Source organism: Thalassophryne amazonica, chromosome 12 (genome assembly GCF_902500255.1).
Source record: "Thalassophryne amazonica chromosome 12, fThaAma1.1, whole genome shotgun sequence".
NCBI classification, from domain to species: Eukaryota; Metazoa; Chordata; class Actinopteri; order Batrachoidiformes; family Batrachoididae; genus Thalassophryne; species Thalassophryne amazonica.
In genome coordinates this window covers 22,056,341-22,076,399 of record NC_047114.1, presented here as the reverse complement: position 1 = coordinate 22,076,399, position 20,059 = coordinate 22,056,341, and the positions used below count along the sequence as shown (strand labels likewise).

Below are 20,059 nucleotides of genomic sequence, written 5' to 3'. Positions count from 1 at the left end.
GTTCTATCAATTAAACAAATAACTTGATAAAAAGTACTTTTTTGTTGTTATTTTTAATATCTATATACTTGAAGTAATGGCACAATGGTGTTTTGCCATCATGCAGATTTTCAAATTTAGGATCTTCTCTCTCTTTTTTCCAGGATAATTATTTATTTTTTAATGCCATTCCAAGTTTTGGAGCTTTCGTGGACGATAAGCTGGAGGAAGCCACTTCTTTGTTCCACCAAGAAGAAAAAAGAAAAATATTTTAAAAACTGAAAGTCTCTTCTGTGATTATTTTATTAGTCATGGTCCCACCATTAACCACAGCCATCCTTCATCTCTTCAGCTTTCTGCTAGTGACAAAAATTACACTGTTAACATGTCATTCATAATGATCGGCTGAGGTTCCAGAGGCGGGGCTATGACATCATCACTTCAGAAAAGCTCCAGCTTGATTGCTTCAACTGAGCCAAGACGGATTTTAAACCAATTAAGTCCTGAGCCCGAGTTGGGAGGAAGGGAAAGCTGTCAGACATGTTCTGTTTTTCCATTAATCACATTGATCGATCACTGAGAGGCCAGTTCAAAGCCACACTGGTTGGTTCTGCCTCAAAGACTCAGCAGCATCACCATTTATGGGAGGAAGAACAAGCTGCAACTCCCTTTGAGAGGTGATGCTGGACAGAGACTCTAATGACACCAAAGTCTCATCAGCAGGGATCCAGGTGAAGACAGGCAGGAAATGGAAGGATGAAGAGCCAGTGGAACAGACTGAAGCACAGAGAACTGGTGAGGACAGTTACAGCAGGTCAGGCAGACTTTGGGAGCAGCCTGAGATCTCAGGACAACCCTGCCATCTCCTCATTACCCCATACCCGTAGAGACGGTGCCTGCTCCCAGACCACCAACAACCAGTAAAAATCTATTTAAGCATAAAAATTCAAAAAGAAAAAATAATATAGCACCTTCAACTGCACCACAGACTAAAACAGTTAAATGTGGTCTATTAAACATTAGGTCTCTCTCTTCTAAGTCCCTGTTAGTAAATGATATAATAATTGATCAACATATTGATTTATTCTGCATTACAGAAACCTGGTTACAGCAGGATGAATATGTTAGTTTAAATGAGTCAACACCCCCGAGTCACACTAACTGTCAGAATGCTCGTAGCACGGGCCGAGGCGGAGGATTAGAATCTTCCATTCCAGCTTATTAATTAATCAAAAACCCAGACAGAGCTTTAATTCATTTGAAAGCTTGACTCTTAGTCTTGTCCATCCAAATTGGAAGTCCCAAAAACCAGTTTTATTTGTTATTATCTATCGTCCACCTGGTCGTTACTGTGAGTTTCTCTGTGAATTTTCAGACCTTTTGTCTGACTTAGTGCTTAGCTCAGATAAGATAATTATAGTGGGCGATTTTAACATCCACACAGATGCTGAGAATGACAGCCTCAACACTGCATTTAATCTATTATTAGACTCAATTGGCTTTGCTCAAAATGTAAATGAGTCCACCCACCACTTTAATCATACCTTAGATCTTGTTCTGACTTATGGTATGGAAATTGAAGACTTAACAGTATTCCCTGAAAACTCCCTTCTGTCTGATCATTTCTTAATAACATTTACATTTACTCTGATGGACTATCCAGCAATGGGGAATAAGTTTCATTACAGGAGAAGTCTTTCAGAAAGTGCTGTAACTAGATTTAAGGATATGATTCCTTCTTTATGTTCTCTAATGCCATATACCAACACAGTGTAGGGTAGCTACCTAAACTCTGTGAGTGAGATAGAGTATCTCGTCAATAGTTTTACATCCTCATTGAAGACAACTTTGGATGCTGTAGCTCCTCTGAAAAAGAGAGCCTTAAATCAGAAGTGCCTGACTCCGTGGTATAACTCACAAACTCGCAGCTTAAAGCAGATAACCCGTAAGTTGGAGAGGAAATGGCGTCTCACTAATTTAGAAGATCTTATAGAGTCTGTTGCTCTATAAAAAAGCCCTCCGTAAAGCTAGGACATCTTACTACTCATCACTAATTGAAGAAAAATAAGAACAACCCCAAGTTTCTTTTCAGCACTGTAGCCAGGCTGACAAAGAGTCAGAGCTCTATTGAGCCGAGTATTCCTTTAACTTTAACTAGTAATGACTTCATGACTTTCTTTGCTAATAAAATTTTAACTATTAGAGAAAAAAATTACTCATAACCATCCCAAAGACATATCGTTATCTTTGGCTGCTTTCAGTGATGCCGGTATTTGGTTAGACTCTTTCTCTCCGATTGTTCTGTCTGAGTTATTTTCATTAGTTACTTCCTCCAAACCATCAACATGTCTATTAGACCACATTCCTACCAGGCTGCTCAAGGAAGCCCTACCATTAATTAATGCTTCGATCGTAAATATGATCAATCTTTCTTTATTAGTTGGCTATGTACCACAGGCTTTTAAGGTGGCAGTAATTAAACCATTACTTAAAAAGCCATCACTTGACCCAGCTATCTTAGTTACTTATAGGCCAATCTCCAACCTTCCTTTTCTCTCAAAAATTCTTGAAAGGGTAGTTGTAAAACAGCTAACTGATTATCTGCAGAGGAATGGTCTATTTGAAGAGTTTCAGTCAGGTTTTAGAATTCATCATAGTACAGAAACAGCATTAGTGAAGGTTACAAATGATCTTCTTATGGCCTCAGACAGTGGACTCATCTCTGTGCTTGTTCTGTTAGACCTCAGTGCTGCTTTTGATACTGTTGACCATAAAATTTTATTACAGAGATTAGAGCATGCCATAGGTATTAAAGGCACTGCGCTGCGGTGGTTTGAATCATATTTATATAATAGATTACAATTTGTTCATGTAAATGGGGAATCTTCTTCACAGACTAAGGTTAATTATGGAGTTCCACAAGGTTCTGTGCTAGGACCAATTTTATTCACTTTATACATGCTTCCCTTAGGCAGTATTATTAGACGGCATTGCTTAAATTTTCATTGTTACGCAGATGATACCCAGCTTTATCTATCCATGAAGCCAGAGGACACACACCAATTAGCTAAACTGCAGGATTGTCTTACAGACATAAAGACATGGATGACCTCTAATTTCCTGCTTTTAAACTCAGATAAAACTGAAGTTATTGTACTTGGCCCCACAAATCTTAGAAACATGGTGTCTAACCAGATCCTTACTCTGGATGGCATTACCCTGACCTCTAGTAATACTGTGAGAAATCTTGGAGTCATTTTTGATCAGGATATGTCATTCAATGCGCATATTAAACAAATATGTAGGACTGCTTTTTTGAATTTGCGCAATATCTCTAAAATTAGAAAGGTCTTGTCTCAGAGTGATGCTGAAAAACTAATTCATGCATTTATTTCCTCTAGGCTGGACTATTGTAATTCATTATTTTCAGGTTGTCCTAAAAGTTCCCTGAAAGGCCTTCAGTTAATTCAAAATGCTGCAGCTAGAGTACTGACAGGGACTAGAAGGAGAGAGCATATCTCACCCATATTGGCCTCTATTCATTGGCTTCCTGTTAATTCTAGAATAGAATTTAAAATTCTTCTTCTTACTTATAAGGTTTTGAATAATCAGGTCCCATCTTATCTTAGGGACCTCATAGTACCATATCACCCCAATAGAGCGCTTCCTCTCAGACTGCAGGCTTACTTGTAGTTCCTAGGGTTTGTAAGAGTAGAATGGGAGGCAGAGCCTTCAGCTTTCAGGCTCCTCTCCTGTGGAACCAGCTCCCAATTTGGATCAGGGAGACAGACACCGTCTCTACTTTTAAGATTAGGCTTACAACTTTCCTTTTTGCTAAAGCTTATAGTTAGGGCTGGATCAGGTGACCCTGAACCACCCTGAACCTTAGTTATGCTGCTATAGACTTAGACTGCTGGGGGGTTCCCATGATGCACTGAGTGTTTCCTTCTCTTTTTGCTCTGTATGCACCACTCTGCATTTAATCATTAGTGATTGATCTCTGCTCCCCTCCACAGCATGTCTTTTTCCTGGTTCTCTACCTCAGCCCCAACCAGTCCCAGCAGAAGACTGCCCCTCCCTGAGCCTGGTTCTGCTGGAGGTTTCTTCCTGTTAAAAGGGAGTTTTTCCTTCCCACTGTCGCCAAGTGCTTGCTCACAGGGGGTCGTTTTGACCGTTGGGGTTTTTCCGTAATTGTTGTATGGCTTTGCCTTACAATATAAAGCACCTTGGGGCAACTGTTTGTTGTGATTTGGCGCTATATAAATAAAATTGATTTGATTTGAAAGCCAGGGGAAAGGAAAGACGCCGGCCGGTGCATGATGAAATCTGAGTTTGGGTGCAGTAAACCCACGAGAGCAGGAGAGTCGGGATGCAGCAGCAAGTAGCATGGACCAGGTGATGGAGTGGAAGATTACATGGCCAGAGCTGTCGAAGGTGGAGCCACACAGGATAAAATTCCTGATTCAGTCAGTCTATGACGTCCTCCCCAGTGTGCTGCTTTGTAGTGTAGCTTCTTCTGATACATTAATTAGCTCCTTAAACCAGTTATGTCCATGCTCTGTGTTTTATTGTCCATTTTTTGTGGGAGTGTTACATCGCCACATAAAGGCCTGGAATATGTATAGAATGACTTTGGTGACTGGAATTAAACAACTTAAACAAAATATACAATCACATGATGCAGCTGAAGACTGAAGAACTTCACAGGGGAATTCAAAGAAAACAGCAGACACACAAAAAAACCGGAGCAGCATCTGAGGGACCACAGAACTTTACAAATATACATCAGGAGCTGTTAAACAACATCTGACATTCCAGAATAGAACAGTAGGGAGTGAGATGGAGGAATAAGATTTCTAGAGTGAGTTCAATGAGGAGGTAGAGAGAGAATCTAAGCAGAAGAGTGGTGATTGGAGCAGACTTCAATGGGACGATACAGAACAGAGTGATGAGGAAGTTGTGGGTCGATATGATATCAAGGAGGAATGCGGACGACAGATGGTGGGAAATTTTAGAAATAGGATGGAAATGACTGTGATGAACACGTATTTTAAGAAGAACGAGGAGGAGCACAGGAGGATGAATAATAGTGGAGGAAGGTGGACATAGGTGTACGACATTCTATGAGGTCTGTTAGAAAAGTATCTGACCTTTTTATTTTTTCAAAAACCTGATGGATTTGAATCACGTGTGCTTGCATGAGCCAACCTTGAACCTTCGTGCATATGCATGATTTTTTTCACACCTGTCAGTTGCGTCATTTGCTTGTAAGCAGCCTTTATGTGAGGATGGTTGTAGTCTCTCCTCGTTTTTTCTTTGCAAGGAAATGGCGGAACGACTGGAGCAGCGCGACTGCATCAAATTTTTGAAGAAACTGGGCCACAGCCAGGAGGAAACCATTCGGAATATTTAGAGGGCTTTCGGTGATGATTCTCTGGGCATCACACAGATTAAGGATCGGTACAACCTGTTTAACGATGGCCGCACAACGGTGGAGGGCGCGCCACGCTCTGATCGGCCATCAACATGCAGAAATGACCGGATCATTTCCAAAGTGAAGGCTATGATGATGTCGGGCTGCAGTGTGACTATCTGAGAAATTGTGGAAGAGGTGGACATCAGCACTTTCTCGGCACATTCCACTGTGACAGAAGATTTTGCCATGAAAAGAGCGGCGGTGAAATTCATCGGCACAAAGCTGAACGTGCAGCAGAAGCGCGTCCATGTTGAAGCCTCACAGGACGTGCTGGGACATGTCCAGCTCGTCCACAATTTCTCGGATAGTCACACGATTGAAAAGCCACCGAAATTCGTCTGAATAATCCGAATGGTTTCCACCTGGCTGTGGCCCAGTTTCTGCAAACATTTGATGCAGTCGCGCTTTCCAGTCGTTCCGCCATTTCCTTGCAAATAAAAAATGACGAGAGACTCCACCCACCCTCACACAAAGGCTGCTTACAAGCAAATAACGCAACCGACAGGCGTGAAAAAAATCACACATGCACACGAAGGTTCAAGGTTGGCTCATGCAAGCACACGTGATTCAAATCCATCAGGTTTTTGAAAAAAATAAAAAGGTCAGATACTTTTCTAACAGACCTCATATGTAGGAGATTCAAACTAAAAGAGACTGTAAGGTGGTGGCAGGACACAGAGTGGGGGTTTGTAGGATGAGTTTGCAGGAAGAGGAATAGAAAGAGAAAGAGAGAACTGAACTGAAGGATCAGAAAGTGGAAGTGCCCATCTCACCTCTTGGCACTGGATGAAGGTAATGTGATTTTGGACAACTGGAAAAGTTATGCACATGTGGTGAGGGAGACAGACAGGAAGGTGCTGGATGTAACATCTGGACAATGGAGGGGAGACGAGGAGACTGGGAAGAGGAATGAAGGTGTTCAGGAAAGTATAAGGAAAAAAGAGGTTGGAGAAAAGAACTGAGATCATTGGAGAGGAGAAGAAAGTCGACAGGAGACAGGAGGAGGTGGTGTAAAGTGAAAAGAGAAGAGGCAAAAACTAAAGAAAGGGCACATTGAACTTGGATGAAGAAAGAGAAAAGGACTTATTCTGATTGGAGAAATAGCTGGAAAGGATGTACAGTAGGTAAGTAATAAAATTTGCAGATGTTTAAAGTGCTGACCAGTGAGGAGAGGGTGTTGAGAAGGTGGTGGGAGTGATCTGAGGATGTGATGAGCCACTGAATTGTGTTGCATCTGGAAGTAAATAGAGCCACAGAGAAGACTCAGGACAGGTCTACAGACACTACCTTGTTCAAGGGCAGTGGGAGGAGCCAGAAACTAGTGAACATATTTTAATGTCAGGAATAAACTCACAGACACGGAGAGAACATGTAAACTCCACACAGAATGGACCTGAACTTTAATGGTAACTGAACCTAAGACCTTATTGCTATGATCATGTGATACCCGCTGCACCACCCTGACATGTTTACAACAGAGACTGAAATCCTTTAGTTCTGGTTCAGACGACATATCTGAGTGTTGATGTGAAACTGAATCTGATGAAACAGTTTAGAATTCAGAGAAACATTTTGAAACATTTGAAGCAGAAACTAAATCCTGACCTGAGAGTGTCCAGGTGACAGTGTGGACTCTCCAGTCCAGCAGACAGCAGCTTCACTCCTGAATCCTTCAGCTGGTTGTTACTCAGGTCCAGTTCTGTCAGACTGGAGGACTGAGAGCTGAGAACTGAAGACAGAACTTCACAGCTTCTCTCTGACAGATTACAGTGAGATAACCTGCAGAGACGATTATAAACAAAAAAGCGTTTCATATTGTAAATTAAGTCAGTGTTCAAATATCAAAGTGTTTCTGTCCTTACAAAGCTTTTTTAGATGCTTTGATCACTGGCAGCAGCATCAGAAGAGCCTCATGTGAAGCAGAGTATTTCTTCAGGTCAAACACATCCAGATGTTGATCTGATGACAGTAAGATGAAGATCAGAGCTGATAAATGAGAAGGAGACAGATGTTCTACAGAGAGACGTCCTGAGCTCAGGAACTGTTGGATCTGATCCACTAGAGAACGATCCTTCAGTTCATTCAGACAGTGGATCAGATTGATGTTTCTCTCTGCAGACAGATTCTCATCAAGCTTCTTCTTGATGTACTTAACTGTTTCCTGATTGGTCTCTGAGATTCTGTCTGTCTGTGTCATCAGGCCTCGTAGGAGAGTCTGATTGGTCTGCAGGGAAAGACCCAGAAGGAAGCGCAAGAATAAGTCCAGGTGTCCATTTGGACTCTTTAAGGCCTCGTCCACAGCACTCTGATGGAGACGTGTTAGTTCAGATTTAAATATTTTAGTCCACCAGGATGTTGTTTGTTCTTTTGACAGCAGATTGACTCCAGACAGCATGAAGGTCCAATGGACATAAAGAGCAGCCAGAAACTCCTGAACACTCAGATGGATGAAGCAGAACACCTTGTCCTGGTAGAGTCCTCTCTCCTCTTTAAAGATCTGTGTGAAGACTCCTGAGTACACTGAGGCTGCTCTGATATCGATGCCACACTCTGTCAGGTCCTCTTCATAGAAGACCAGGTTCCCTTTCTGCAGCTGATCAAAAGCCAGTTTTCCCAGAGACTCAATCATCTTCCTGTTCTCTGGATTCCACAGTGGATCTGTCTCAGCTCCTCCATCATACTTGACCTTCTTCACTTTGGACTGAACCATCAGGAAGTGGATGTACATCTCAGTCAGGGTCTCTGGCAGCTCTGGTGTGTCTCTGGTGTCCAACACGTCATCCAGGACTGTAGCAGTGATCCAGCAGAAGACTGGGATGTGACACATGATGTGGAGGCTTCGAGATGTCTTCATGTGGGAGATGATTCTTCTGGACTGCTCCTCATCTCTGAATCTCTTCCTGAAGTAGTCCTCCTTCTGAGGGTCAGTGAAGCCTCTGACCTCTGTCACCACGTCCACACACTCAGGAGGGATCTGATTGGCTGCTGCTGGTCGTGTGGTAATCCAGAGGCGAGCAGAGGGAAACAGGTTCCTCCCGATGAGGTTTGTCAGCAGAACATCCACTGAGCTCGACTCTGTGACATCAGTCAGGATGTCATTGCTGTGGAAGTCCAGCGGGAGGCGACACTCATCTAGACCATCCAAGATGATCAAGACCTGGAAGTGTTGGAAGCTGCAGATTCCTGCTTCTTTGATTTCAGCAAAGAAGTGATGAACAAGTTCCACCAAGCTGAACTTCTTCTCTTTCAGCACATTCAGCTCTCTGAAAGTGAATGGAAATATGAAGTGGACGTCCTGGTTGGTTCGTCCTTCAGCCCAGTCCAGAGTCAACTTCTGTGTTAAGACTGTTTTCCCGATGCCGGCCACGCCCTTTGTCAGCACTGTTCTGATTGGTGGCTGTGTGTCAGCTGAGACTTTAAAGATGTCTTCACATGTGATTGTTCTTTGTGGTTTGTCTGTTTTCCTGGATGCTGCTTCAATCTGTCTGACCTCATGTTCCTCATTGACCTCTGAAGCCCCGCCCTCTGTGATGTAGAGCTCTGTGTAGATCTCCTTCAGAAGAGTCGTCTTTCCTGCTTTAGAGATCCCCTCAAACACACGCACAAACTTCTGCTTCATGTTAGATTTGAATTTACGATGACAAACTTCAGCAACAGCAAGAGTTCCTGAAAGAACAAACAGCACAGATCAGTTCCTGAATGATGACATCACTTCCTGTTTTCCTGATAGAATTCACACATGAATATATTTCAAATGGACAAACATCACATGTCATTTAGTGTCTGTGTTAAATGTGGACAGAAGTCCTCTTACTGCTCTGCAGACAGTCAGCCAGCTCATCATAATTCATTGACCTCATCAAGGTCACTGTGAGGTCCAGGAAAACCAGTCTGCTGCTCCTCTGCTCCTCATCCTCACTCTGACTCTCCAAGTATTCTGTATCATCTGTCAGGAGAACCTTCTGGATGCTCTTCAGCTCATTTTTAACAAACGTCAACATGTTCTCCTCGAAATTCTGCAGCAGAATATAAACATGAGTGATGAAACTCATCACTTTTTTACAAGTCAGGATTTTGTCTCCACATCATGCTATTTTTTATTGTGTGAGTTTCTCTCGATTTTGTTCATAAAATCCAGTTCAGTTAAAAACAGACTGAAAAGTTAAATATTTTAAATCATTTTTATGAAAGATCAACCTCAGAATTTATCAAAATAAAGCACAAATAATTCAAATCATCACTTTCACCAACAGTAATAATAATAATAATAATAATAATAATAATAATACATTTTATTTGTACCGCACTTTATATGTAAATGCAAATCTCAATGTGCACATAAAACAGTAATAAAAGAGATAAGATAAGATAAAATTACAATACATCATACATATGTTAGTTAAAAACTAGCTGTAAGCTTTTCTCAAAAGGAAGGTTTTTAATCCTTTCTTAAAAGCATCCACCATCTGTGGGGCCCAGAGGTGGTCTGGGAGGGCGTTCCACAGGCGGGGAGCAGCAGCCTCGAAGGCCCGGTCCCCCATGGTCTTGAGTCGTGTCCTGGGCAGGAGCAGACGGTGCTGTTGGCCTGACCGGGTTCTGCCAGGGGTATGTGGAGTGAGGAGGTCAGTGAGGTAGGTGGGGGCATCACCGTGGAGACAGTGGTGGGTGTGCAGAAGGATCTTGTACTCTATATGGAAGTGAATGGGGAGCCAGTGGAGGGTGTGAAGGATGGGGGTGATGTGCTCGTGTTTCCGCACCCTGATCAGGGTCCTGGCAGCACTGTTCTGGACATACTGGAGCTTTTGAATGCTCCTGCCAGGGATCCCGATGAGGAGTGCGTTACAGTAGTCCAACCTGGAGGAGACAAAGGCATGGACGAGCCTCTCCGCAGCAGAAAGGGAAAGTGAAGAACGGAGTTTGGAAATATTACGGAGGTGGAAAAAGGAGGTTCTGCAGATGTTATTGACATGACTGTCAAAAGAAAGGTGGGGGTCAAACCTGACCTCCCCTCCTGGGAGAGAGGGGAGTGCTGTGGCCAAAGAGAGAAATTGGAGTAATGAGAGAGGAGTGGAGTTGGTGAGGAGTACCAGTTTGAATGGCTTCTGTTTTAGAGCCATTCAGCTGCAGGAAGTTCTGTCTCATCCATGCCCCTATCTCCTCCAGGCAGGAGTTGAGGCGGGAAATGGTGGCAGAGGGAGGAACGGATGGAGTGACCTTGATGTAGAGCTGTGTGTCGTCAGCATAGCAATGGAAGTGGATTCCGTGCCTGCCGACGACACACACGAGGGGAAGCATGTAAATGGTGAAGAAGGTGGGACCGAGCACGGAGCCCTGGGGGACCCCACAGGTGACAGTGTGGGGGGGGTAAACCCATGAATGATGCTCTCATGAATATAAATGAGAGAATAAACATCATCAAAGTGTTTGTTGCTGCAGCATGAAGACATTATGAACAAACTGTCCAATGATAATATCTGATTGAATTCAACAGACCAGAAACATGTGGTTCAGGCGTGTTTGATGCTGTTGAGCAGATGGAACCCCAAGAACCTCTGAGCTCTGCTGCTTCACTCTGTGGACCAATCAGAAACAGTTTACTCACATTATGTCGGAACACAAACAGCTTCAAGTTCACATCAACCTGCATCATTATTCTGAACACTCAAAGTGGTTTCATGGTCGTCTTCTTGGTCCTGCTGATCCCACTGAGAGTCAAACAGTCACACTGATTGTCCATCCACACAGGACCAAAACACTGAATTTTTGGATTTATTGTTGGAAAAGATGAATGAATTTTCCAGGCAACAATTCCCTTCCACAGGCTTGGCAGGACGGCCCACCGTACCAAAAATAGTGAGCGCTCCTCAATCAGCACAACAAAATTAAAAACTTTTGCTTTGTGCTTTTAGCTTGAAAATACAGATTAATCAACCGTGTTTGTCATGTTTGTACTCGGGATGGTATCATTAAGATTTTAATGAAGCTAATACTCATAGCAGTACTGTTTACACTTATATATATATATATTTTTTTTTTTGGCATGCTGAATTCAAATTGACAATAGAAATAGGTGATTCGCTACTGACACGTGCAAAAGAGAGAGAGAGAGAGAGAGAGAGAGAGAGAGAGAGTTTGGTACTCAGAACAGAGGATAATATGAGGACTCGAGTCCGCATTCCTAATGCCGCCTATTAAACACAAATGTCCCTTCATGGACAGTGACATGATGCCTCCTAACCGGGAAAATATTGATGAAGTGCCCGGATGTTAAGGCTTTTTCAATGTGGATACGCGAGTGAACACACACGGAAAAAAGCTTGCAAAATACATGTTAAAATATCGTTCTGACCTGATATCCCGCCAGTAAAATAAGTTTACATTAAATTATGTAAGTAAAGTATTAAACTTACTCTGACACACACACATTCCCAAATATTAGAGTTGAAAGTTGCGCGGATCCGATCTGTTCCAGCTGCAATAAATCAGCAGCTCAGCTGAGCTGAGACGTCCTGCTGCTGTGTTCAGCAGCAGGACGCAACTGTGTTCAGCGCAGCGCAACTCATCAATCCACAAGAATATATACACACACACACATATATATATGTGTGTGTGTGTGTGTGTGTGTGTGTATATATATATATATATATATATATATATATATATATATATATATATATATATATATATATATATATATATATATATATATATATAAAATAAATGATTAACTTTGACAGGATTCCAAAAAAGTTCTCTACTGTGCGACGTGAGCCTTCCACACAATCCAGATGGGCACAAAGAGTGAATTAATTAATTCCACATGGTCCACATTAATTAAATCCATTTTTGTATAGTAGTGAATAATTCCAGCTTTTAGTTAAGTTCCATTCAAGGTGGTTAAAAATTCTCAGATATCATATACAGGCAACCCCCCCCCCCCCCCCCCCCCCACTGTCACCTGTGGGGTCCCCCAGGCAAGGTTTATTGTCCAAAAATCATGGAAAAAGTAACAAGAATATCAAAAATGGTTTAATTATATAGAAGGAAATGTTGTCTCCCTTCTTCTTCCATTTGTGGCTTTGCCAACATGTGCAGCTTTCCAGCATTTTGCACCTGTGTCTTGATGAGACTCATTGAGAGTCAGTGTGTGCTGCTGACTGAGTTGCCCTGATGTAAAATGGTGACCACGCCTCCTTGCCGTGACACTTCTCAGTACGACTGCAGACTCTAGTACTCATATTAACCTCTGTGGTGCTCAGTTACAGAGTGAACCCAGGCATGCAGGTGTTCTGTCCAGATGTGCAGGTTTGTCGATTTATGTGTCCCAACGCATAAATCATCAGTTCCATGTCTCGACAATATTGTGCTATAAATACTGCATGCACATGCAAATTTGAAATTTTTAAAATTGAAAACATACTTATTGCTGTGGTATTTTCATGTAAAGACAAAACTTATGTGCATTTCCTTCAGTGGGGTAGATTAATTCCACGTGTGAATGTTCTGTCGAGTTGAGCAATTGAGTTGTGCGTCCTGACAATATTGCTCTGTAAATACAATACTGTTGTTGAATTTTCATTCCTCGGTCACTTGGTCGGGGAGTTCAACGCGGTAAAGAGATGCACCGTCAACCCGACGGGGGGAAATGTTGACGGGGGAGGTGTGAAAGTCTGGGTAGAGAGAACTGTGCATGGGTGCACATGCGCAGTTGCATGGAGGGCTGGCTTCTCAATAGGAATGGCATCTTGTTGGGACACAGGCAGAAACTGCACAGGATGTAAATGGAGAACAAAGGTGATTTATTTCATCAAAACACAGGAGTCCAGAACAAACAAACAGAGGGAGTTCAAAGGCAACAACAGGAGTTAACATGTAACACAAACCAAAACACAGGTAACAAACAAGCAAAACATTGATTTCTATCTAATCCGCTAGATGGCGGATGCAGCCTGTGAGCTGTTGCCAGCAGCTGCCATTTTGCTTAGAGTTATTCCACATCGCCAGTAATTAGATTAAATAGAAATATGATGATGATGCGCTGACTTAAACCTGGGTTAAAGTGATCTGTAAATGCTGTTTTTGTGCAGCATTTGGGTGCAGCGAGAAGCTGACAAATGATTGTCAGCTGGTTAACTAAAGGTTAAATAGGTCATTTCTCATTCTGTCCTCCTTCATAGACTGGCAACTCTTGGTTTATCATGCACTCCTGGTGCATGAGAAACTGTTTTTCATCATATCTCTCTGGCCGCACTCAGTATATTCAGTTAAAAACATTCACATCACAGCCATCTCCCCTCTACTCTGGTGTTCCCCAAGGCTCTGTCCTCGGTCTCATCCTTTTCATTATCTATTTTCTCAAATCAAATTTATTAATTTATATAGCGCCAATTCATGGCAAAGTCGTCTCAAGGCGCTTCACACAACATAAAACAACAACAACAAAAAAACTGAATTAAAAATTTAAAACACAATAAAAAGACGGCCATAAAAGAATACAAGAATAAAATCACATCATAACACTAATGATAAAACAGGGAAAACAAATGAGTCTTTAAACGTGACTTAAAAGTCTCCACGGTATCAGACTGCCGAATGTGTGCCGGGAGATCGTTCCACAGAGCTGGAGCACGGTAGGAGAAAGCTCTGTGACCGGCAGACTTTTTATTCACCGTGGGAACACACAGAAGTCCTGCACCCTGAGAAGGCAGGGCCTGAGCCGGTACATAGGGGCTTACCAGATCAGCCAGACAGGGAGGTGCAAGTCCATGAACAATGTTATAAACTAATAACAGTACTTTAAAATTTGATCTTGCAGCAACTGGAAGCCAGTGCAGGGATGCCAAAACGGGCGTAATGTGGTCAAACTTTCTGCTTTGTGTCAAAAGTCTGGCAGCAGCGTTTTGAACCAGTTGAAGACCCCTAATCCTGGACTGCGGTAAGTCAGAAGATAGAGCATTACAATAGTCCAATCTAGAAGAGACAAATGCATGAATCAAAGTCTCAGCATCAGCCATCGACAGGATGGGACGAATCTTAGCTATATTTCGCAAATGGAAGAAAGCAGTCCTCATAATGTCTCTAATGTGGAGATCAAAGGACAATGTAGGATCAAAAATTCCTCCAAGGTTCCTCACTTTATCCGTATGATGTATAACACACAAACCTAAGCTAAGTGCTAGCTGATCAAATTGATGCCGATACCTCGCTGGACCAAGAACCATAACTTCAGTCTTATCAGAATTTAAAAGTAGGAAGTTACTAGACATCCAACTTCTTACTGATACAAGGCAATCTTCCAAAGATTTTATGTGAATGAGATTACCAGCAGTTATTGGCATGTACAATTGAGTGTCATCAGCATAGCAATGAAAGGGAATCCCAAAGTGCCGCAGTATATTCCCAAGGGGTGCAACAAAAAGGGAAAAAAGCAGGGGGCCTAAAACAGATCCCTGCGGAACCCCAAACTTCATGTCCCTACGATCAGAGGAGGTGCCATTACACAATGCACAGTAAGAATGACTGGACAGGTTTGATGTCAACCATGCAAGAGCTGTTCCAGTAATCCCAAAGTGATTCTCCAGCCTATTGAGTAAAATATGATGATGCACAGTATCAAACACAGCACTAAGATCCAACAGCACCAAGACTTTAGTGGTATCTGAGTGCATTGCTTGCAAAAGGTCATTCATTACTTTAGTAAGTGCTGTCTCTGTGGAGTGATATTTTCTAAAAGCAGACTGCAGTGGCTCAAAAAGATTATTCCCAGTGAGGTAGTCCACGAGCTGTCGTGAAACCACTTTTTCCAGGAATTTAGAACAAAATGATAGATTTGATATCGGTCTATTATATATATATATATATATATATATATATATATATATATATATATATATATATATATATATATATATATATATATATACAGATATACAGTTGTATATATGTACAGTTTACATATATCATATTAACAACAGAAACTACCCAAATGACCCTGATCAAAAGCAGTGGCGGTTCTACACTGAATTACTCACTGGGTGAGACCCCCCTCTGAGTGCCCCCCCCCCCAAAAAAAACACAACATTTTGCACAAACACCCATTTTTTATATTTTAGAAGTGCCCCTGAAATTTTCATTGAAATTGACATCAAAAGACCACAGACTACAATATAACTGTTATACAAAACATCCATGGATTGTAAGTTTCAATAAACACACCCTTACATGCTAAATAACTGTTACTATAGATGCTTTTTAAATCTGTCTTTCAGGGAGGAGCAATTAGCTCGTTGGTTACTGCCTTGAATTTGATGCTTGGCACACTTTTAATTATGCCTGGTTAAACTATGCTTTGTCACAAAATAGAGTTGTAGCAAATGGCAAATATATATATGAAAATACAGGGTTAATTAGAGGCCCCAACCTTAACCCAAATGATAGACATAAATAATAACTGAACTTGGAACAGTTTTGTTCCAAGCATGAATCATTCTTCGATTGAAGCATCTGTTAATTTTACACACATTACTACTTTAATATTTGAGATTTCTCCACTCCACCCCCCAAAAAAAAATCACAGAAATTTATGTTTGCACTAGTTAAATAATTATTTTATTTCCCTGTAACTAGTCAATTTACCTCACAATGTCTCATAAAAATTTTACTATTATTATTATTATTATTATTATTATTATTATTATTATTAATTGTAGTAGCATTAGTAGTAATAGTGCATCCCTCTGACAAAGTCCATAATTTTAAAATAATAATTTTGAGTACAATTTTATGTTGAAAAAAGATCTTGTGTCTGTTAAGACTGAATTATTGTAATATAAGCAAACCAACTTAGCAAGCATCATCACAAAAAGGCGAACAAACCACCACCAAGACCACTTCAGTGCACTAACTCCACCCCCCCCCCCCCCCCCCCATTAGATCAGGGGTGCCCAACATTTTTGACTCAAGATGTACTTTTAAAGTTGACAGTGTGTCAAGATCTACCAAGCAATGTCAAACTTTTTATTGTATTTTTGTTTTTTGTTTGTTTGTGTGTTGTTATTGTTGTTTTTTTTTTTTTTGTTTTTTTTTTTTGCTTTATTCTTAAGTCTGGTATTTAGTGCAGTGATTTATTTTTGACAAAGAAAAAGCTCTGCCCAGAATCGACATGACACACAGGCAGATACAGTTCTGTTCTGCGGGTCAATGAAAAAAATAAAAACATTTGGGCCAAAAACAATTTACATATGAATACAATTTTATGTGGCGAAAAATAAACATGTACAGTTGCAAAGACGGAGGTGGGAAACAGGCTGTTTGGCATCTGTGTGAGCCAATCAGAAGCGCTCACGAAGGTGCTCTCAGCCAATGAAATGGAGGAACAGGCTGATGGATGTCCGCCTCCTTTTGTGTGTGAGCGGAGTAGAAATACTTATGCTTTCAGATAAGTCTCCAATAACAGCAGGAAAAGTTGCTAGATTTCTCACTAATCGCTTTTTTGAAGAAGAAAAAAAAAGCCGCTGGAGTGGTCTGAATCGACCTCTCTCTCTCTTTCTCTGACCAGCTGCTTTCTCTCTTTTTTTCATGCGATCGACTGGAACTCAGCCCGCGATCGATTGGAGTGGACCAGTGAAACCCAGAAGTGAACTTTCTCCTGCGCCATGGACCAGAGTGTGTGTGTGTGTGTGTGTGTGTGTGTGTGTGTGTGTGTGTGTGTGTGTGTGTGTGTGTGTGTGTGTGTGTGTGTGTGTGTGTGTGTGTGTTACATAATTAATTAATGAAAACTCATATTTATGTTAAAATTCAGAGGATGAATAATGTTTAAAACATGAACACAGTCAGATTTTAGTGTCAGTAAGAGCTCACTTCTGTCCAGCAGACGCTTGTTGTCCTTTGAAATCAATGAGACGTCCCTTTGACCTGTCACTCTTCAGAGACACCAAGCTGGGTTCAGGTTCAGGTCCAGCAGAGGGCGCTGTGTCCTGCTGTGGTCTGGAACACACACAAAGCTCTGAGCAGAGGTAGAAAGAGTACTGCAAACTTAAGTACAAGTACTATTACATTGATGAAATAATACTCATTTACAAGTAAAAGTCTGAGTGTTAAAAAGGACTTTAGTTTAAAGTACTCTTCTCAAAAACTACTGTATTTTATTAAGTCATAGTTTTCTTACTACTTTGGGAGGTCCTGTGACTTATCTGGTTCAACATTTCTCTGAAAAATATATACTCAGAGTACTAATTACTTTTTGCATTTGATACTTAATTAACTATAAATAACAAGTGAAATCAAATCAGTGATCTGTGTAGAAAATAAAGACTGCAGTATAAGTTACACCTGTTAAATGTGACTCAGTCGTGGAGCAACAGAGCTGCACCATCATGCAGATTTTCATATTTAGAGTGTTTATACTCTGTTTTCACAGGAAATTATCATTATTATATTTTTGGAGGTTTCCTGGACCATAAGCGCCGGTGGTCAGAAAAATCCTCAGTCAGTGAGCGGGCTGCACGTGCACATGCATACAGCCTGTGAAAAACTGGTCTGTGGAGTGCACCATTTCTGCAAAAGCCACAATGATAAATCTGCTGGGTCCTCTGTTGACAAACAGATCAAAACTCTGATCGATTCCAAATTAAGGCATTTTTGAATAGTTAAATTTTGATTTGGTTAAAGTGCACGTCCTTTCACTTTGTCTGTGAGGTGGAGAGCAGCCAGTGGACCAAAACACAGCACGGTTTGTTTTAAAAATACACAAACACACTGCTTCACTTTAACATCTCTTGAAATGTTGCCATGGTTACAGAACACTTTGTGAAAATGACAAAGAAAAAGATCGAACCTGTTTCCGTGCGGCCAAGGCCTTATTTTGTCATTTTCTGCAGTAAATGGCTTCCATTGGTATTTAAAAAAGGCAAAATGCTGAAGCCCCCCTGCCCTTGATGTCTGGCACCATCACGCTCTAAATTCCTGTGAGTCCTGTGAAGTTCCTTCAAAGCTGTGACTTTGCAGCACTTGATGTCTTCTGGAGAAGACTGTCCATCCATGTCCAAGAGACATTTGACTGAACAGTGTGAGATGAAATCACAGACAGTATATATGTTGGACAAAGTCTGCAGGTTTTCTGTTTAGACCCTGAACAGTTGATATGAAGCACATTTCTGGGTGTCACAGTGTTGGCAGCAGCTGCAGTGTTGACTGTGGCTCCATCACAATGAACTCATTAATGAATAAAGGAGAGGATCGTGAGTGATTCTGTGTGTGATGACAGAAGCCTGGACACACCCCTCTCTTCTAGTCTGAACCACCAAACTAACAGACTAACCTCTGTTTGGAGGTTTATTAAATCATATTTCTGGTTACTGTGTGGTGGAGTTCCAAACTGTTTCATTTGGTGTGAACATTAAACATTATGAGCTGTTTATTTCTCTGGTGTTGTGACAAACCCTTGGTGTCTTTTGATCGACTCCTGGACGGGATGGTGGATGTGGAGATGACTGAACAGGTCCAGTCTTGATGTAGACTGTTTCTGACAGACACTGTACATGGTCTCTGCCAGAAGCTTTCATTGATCTGGATCTTGGTCCTTTTCATTCCTTTTTCTCCTCTGTGCTGTTTGTCCCCATTTTTGCAAAGACTTCCATTTAAGCTGAGAGCAGATCTGCTTGGGAAGTCATCTTTCATCCATCCTAACATTCTGACCCACCCACTGAAGCTGGCTCTTGATGATGACACATTCAGTGCTCTGTAACTTGGATTCAGCCAGGACACTGATGTTGGTACCATAATCTTCCCACTGAATGCAGAGAAAAGTCCTCACACAGCGTTGGTGGAATATCTCGAGGATCTTCAGATGGTGCCGGTCTCGGCACCAGCTAGTCTCGGTCTCAGATCTATACAGAAGCATTGCCACGACAACAGCTTTGTAGGCAAGGAGTTTGTATCATGTCAAAAGTCTCTGTTGTTTAATACAGTTCCTGCACACTTGAGTCAGTGTTGGATCTCATCATCTATGTCAGTGTTTGATGACACATGGCTGCCCAGGTATGGAAAGTGGGTCGTGTTTTCTAGGACCAAATTTTGGACAGTTTCTGCCTTGGATAGTTTCTTGACTCTCCACCATCATGTCACCTCAAGTCTGAATGTACTATGTGTTAATAATAACAGTTTGGGTGGAACAATGATATCGGAGCTGAACAGGCCGCGAGTGACTGCAGAGACACTTTGAACTGAAGGACAAGAATTCAACAAAGCCTCCAGACAAATTCTTTGACTTAAACATTTTTTTTAATCAAATTATTTGAGTTACTCGAGTAACCGTTTCAGCCTGAACACAAATATGAAAATGATTAAGGGTCTTGGGGTTTTTAATCTTATCAAACAAACAGTTGGATTGTGAAAACAATTTGGGATAAATGCAAAGAAAAAATTAGAAGTATTAAAAAAGCTGGTGGCTACACACCAACACTGCAGTTTTAAATAAAACTTTTATTAGTGGTATTAAGCACATAAATTATTGATATCATGCAGGTGTAGAGAAATCCACTGGTCCGAGGTTGTGGGCCAGTAATTTTTGGCCTATGTCTAGTCAATATTTTCCTCTGCTAGACC

At 41.4% G+C, this 20,059-nt stretch overlaps 1 protein-coding gene across 1 annotated transcript in view; it reads right to left on the bottom strand.

Annotated features, from left to right (window-relative positions):
• LOC117521623 (NACHT, LRR and PYD domains-containing protein 12-like) overlaps positions 1-20,059 on the bottom strand; it is a 177,440-nt gene that overhangs the window by 56,378 nt on the left and 101,003 nt on the right. Inside the window, exons 4-8 of the mRNA XM_034182961.1 lie at positions 17,315-17,440; positions 10,949-11,027; positions 9,270-9,471; positions 7,318-9,121; positions 7,061-7,234 (exon numbers count right to left, since the gene is read on the bottom strand). Coding sequence (XP_034038852.1) covers positions 7,061-7,234; positions 7,318-9,121; positions 9,270-9,471; positions 10,949-11,027; positions 17,315-17,440 — 2,385 coding nt within the window. The remainder of the gene's footprint in view (positions 1-7,060; positions 7,235-7,317; positions 9,122-9,269; positions 9,472-10,948; positions 11,028-17,314; positions 17,441-20,059) is intronic.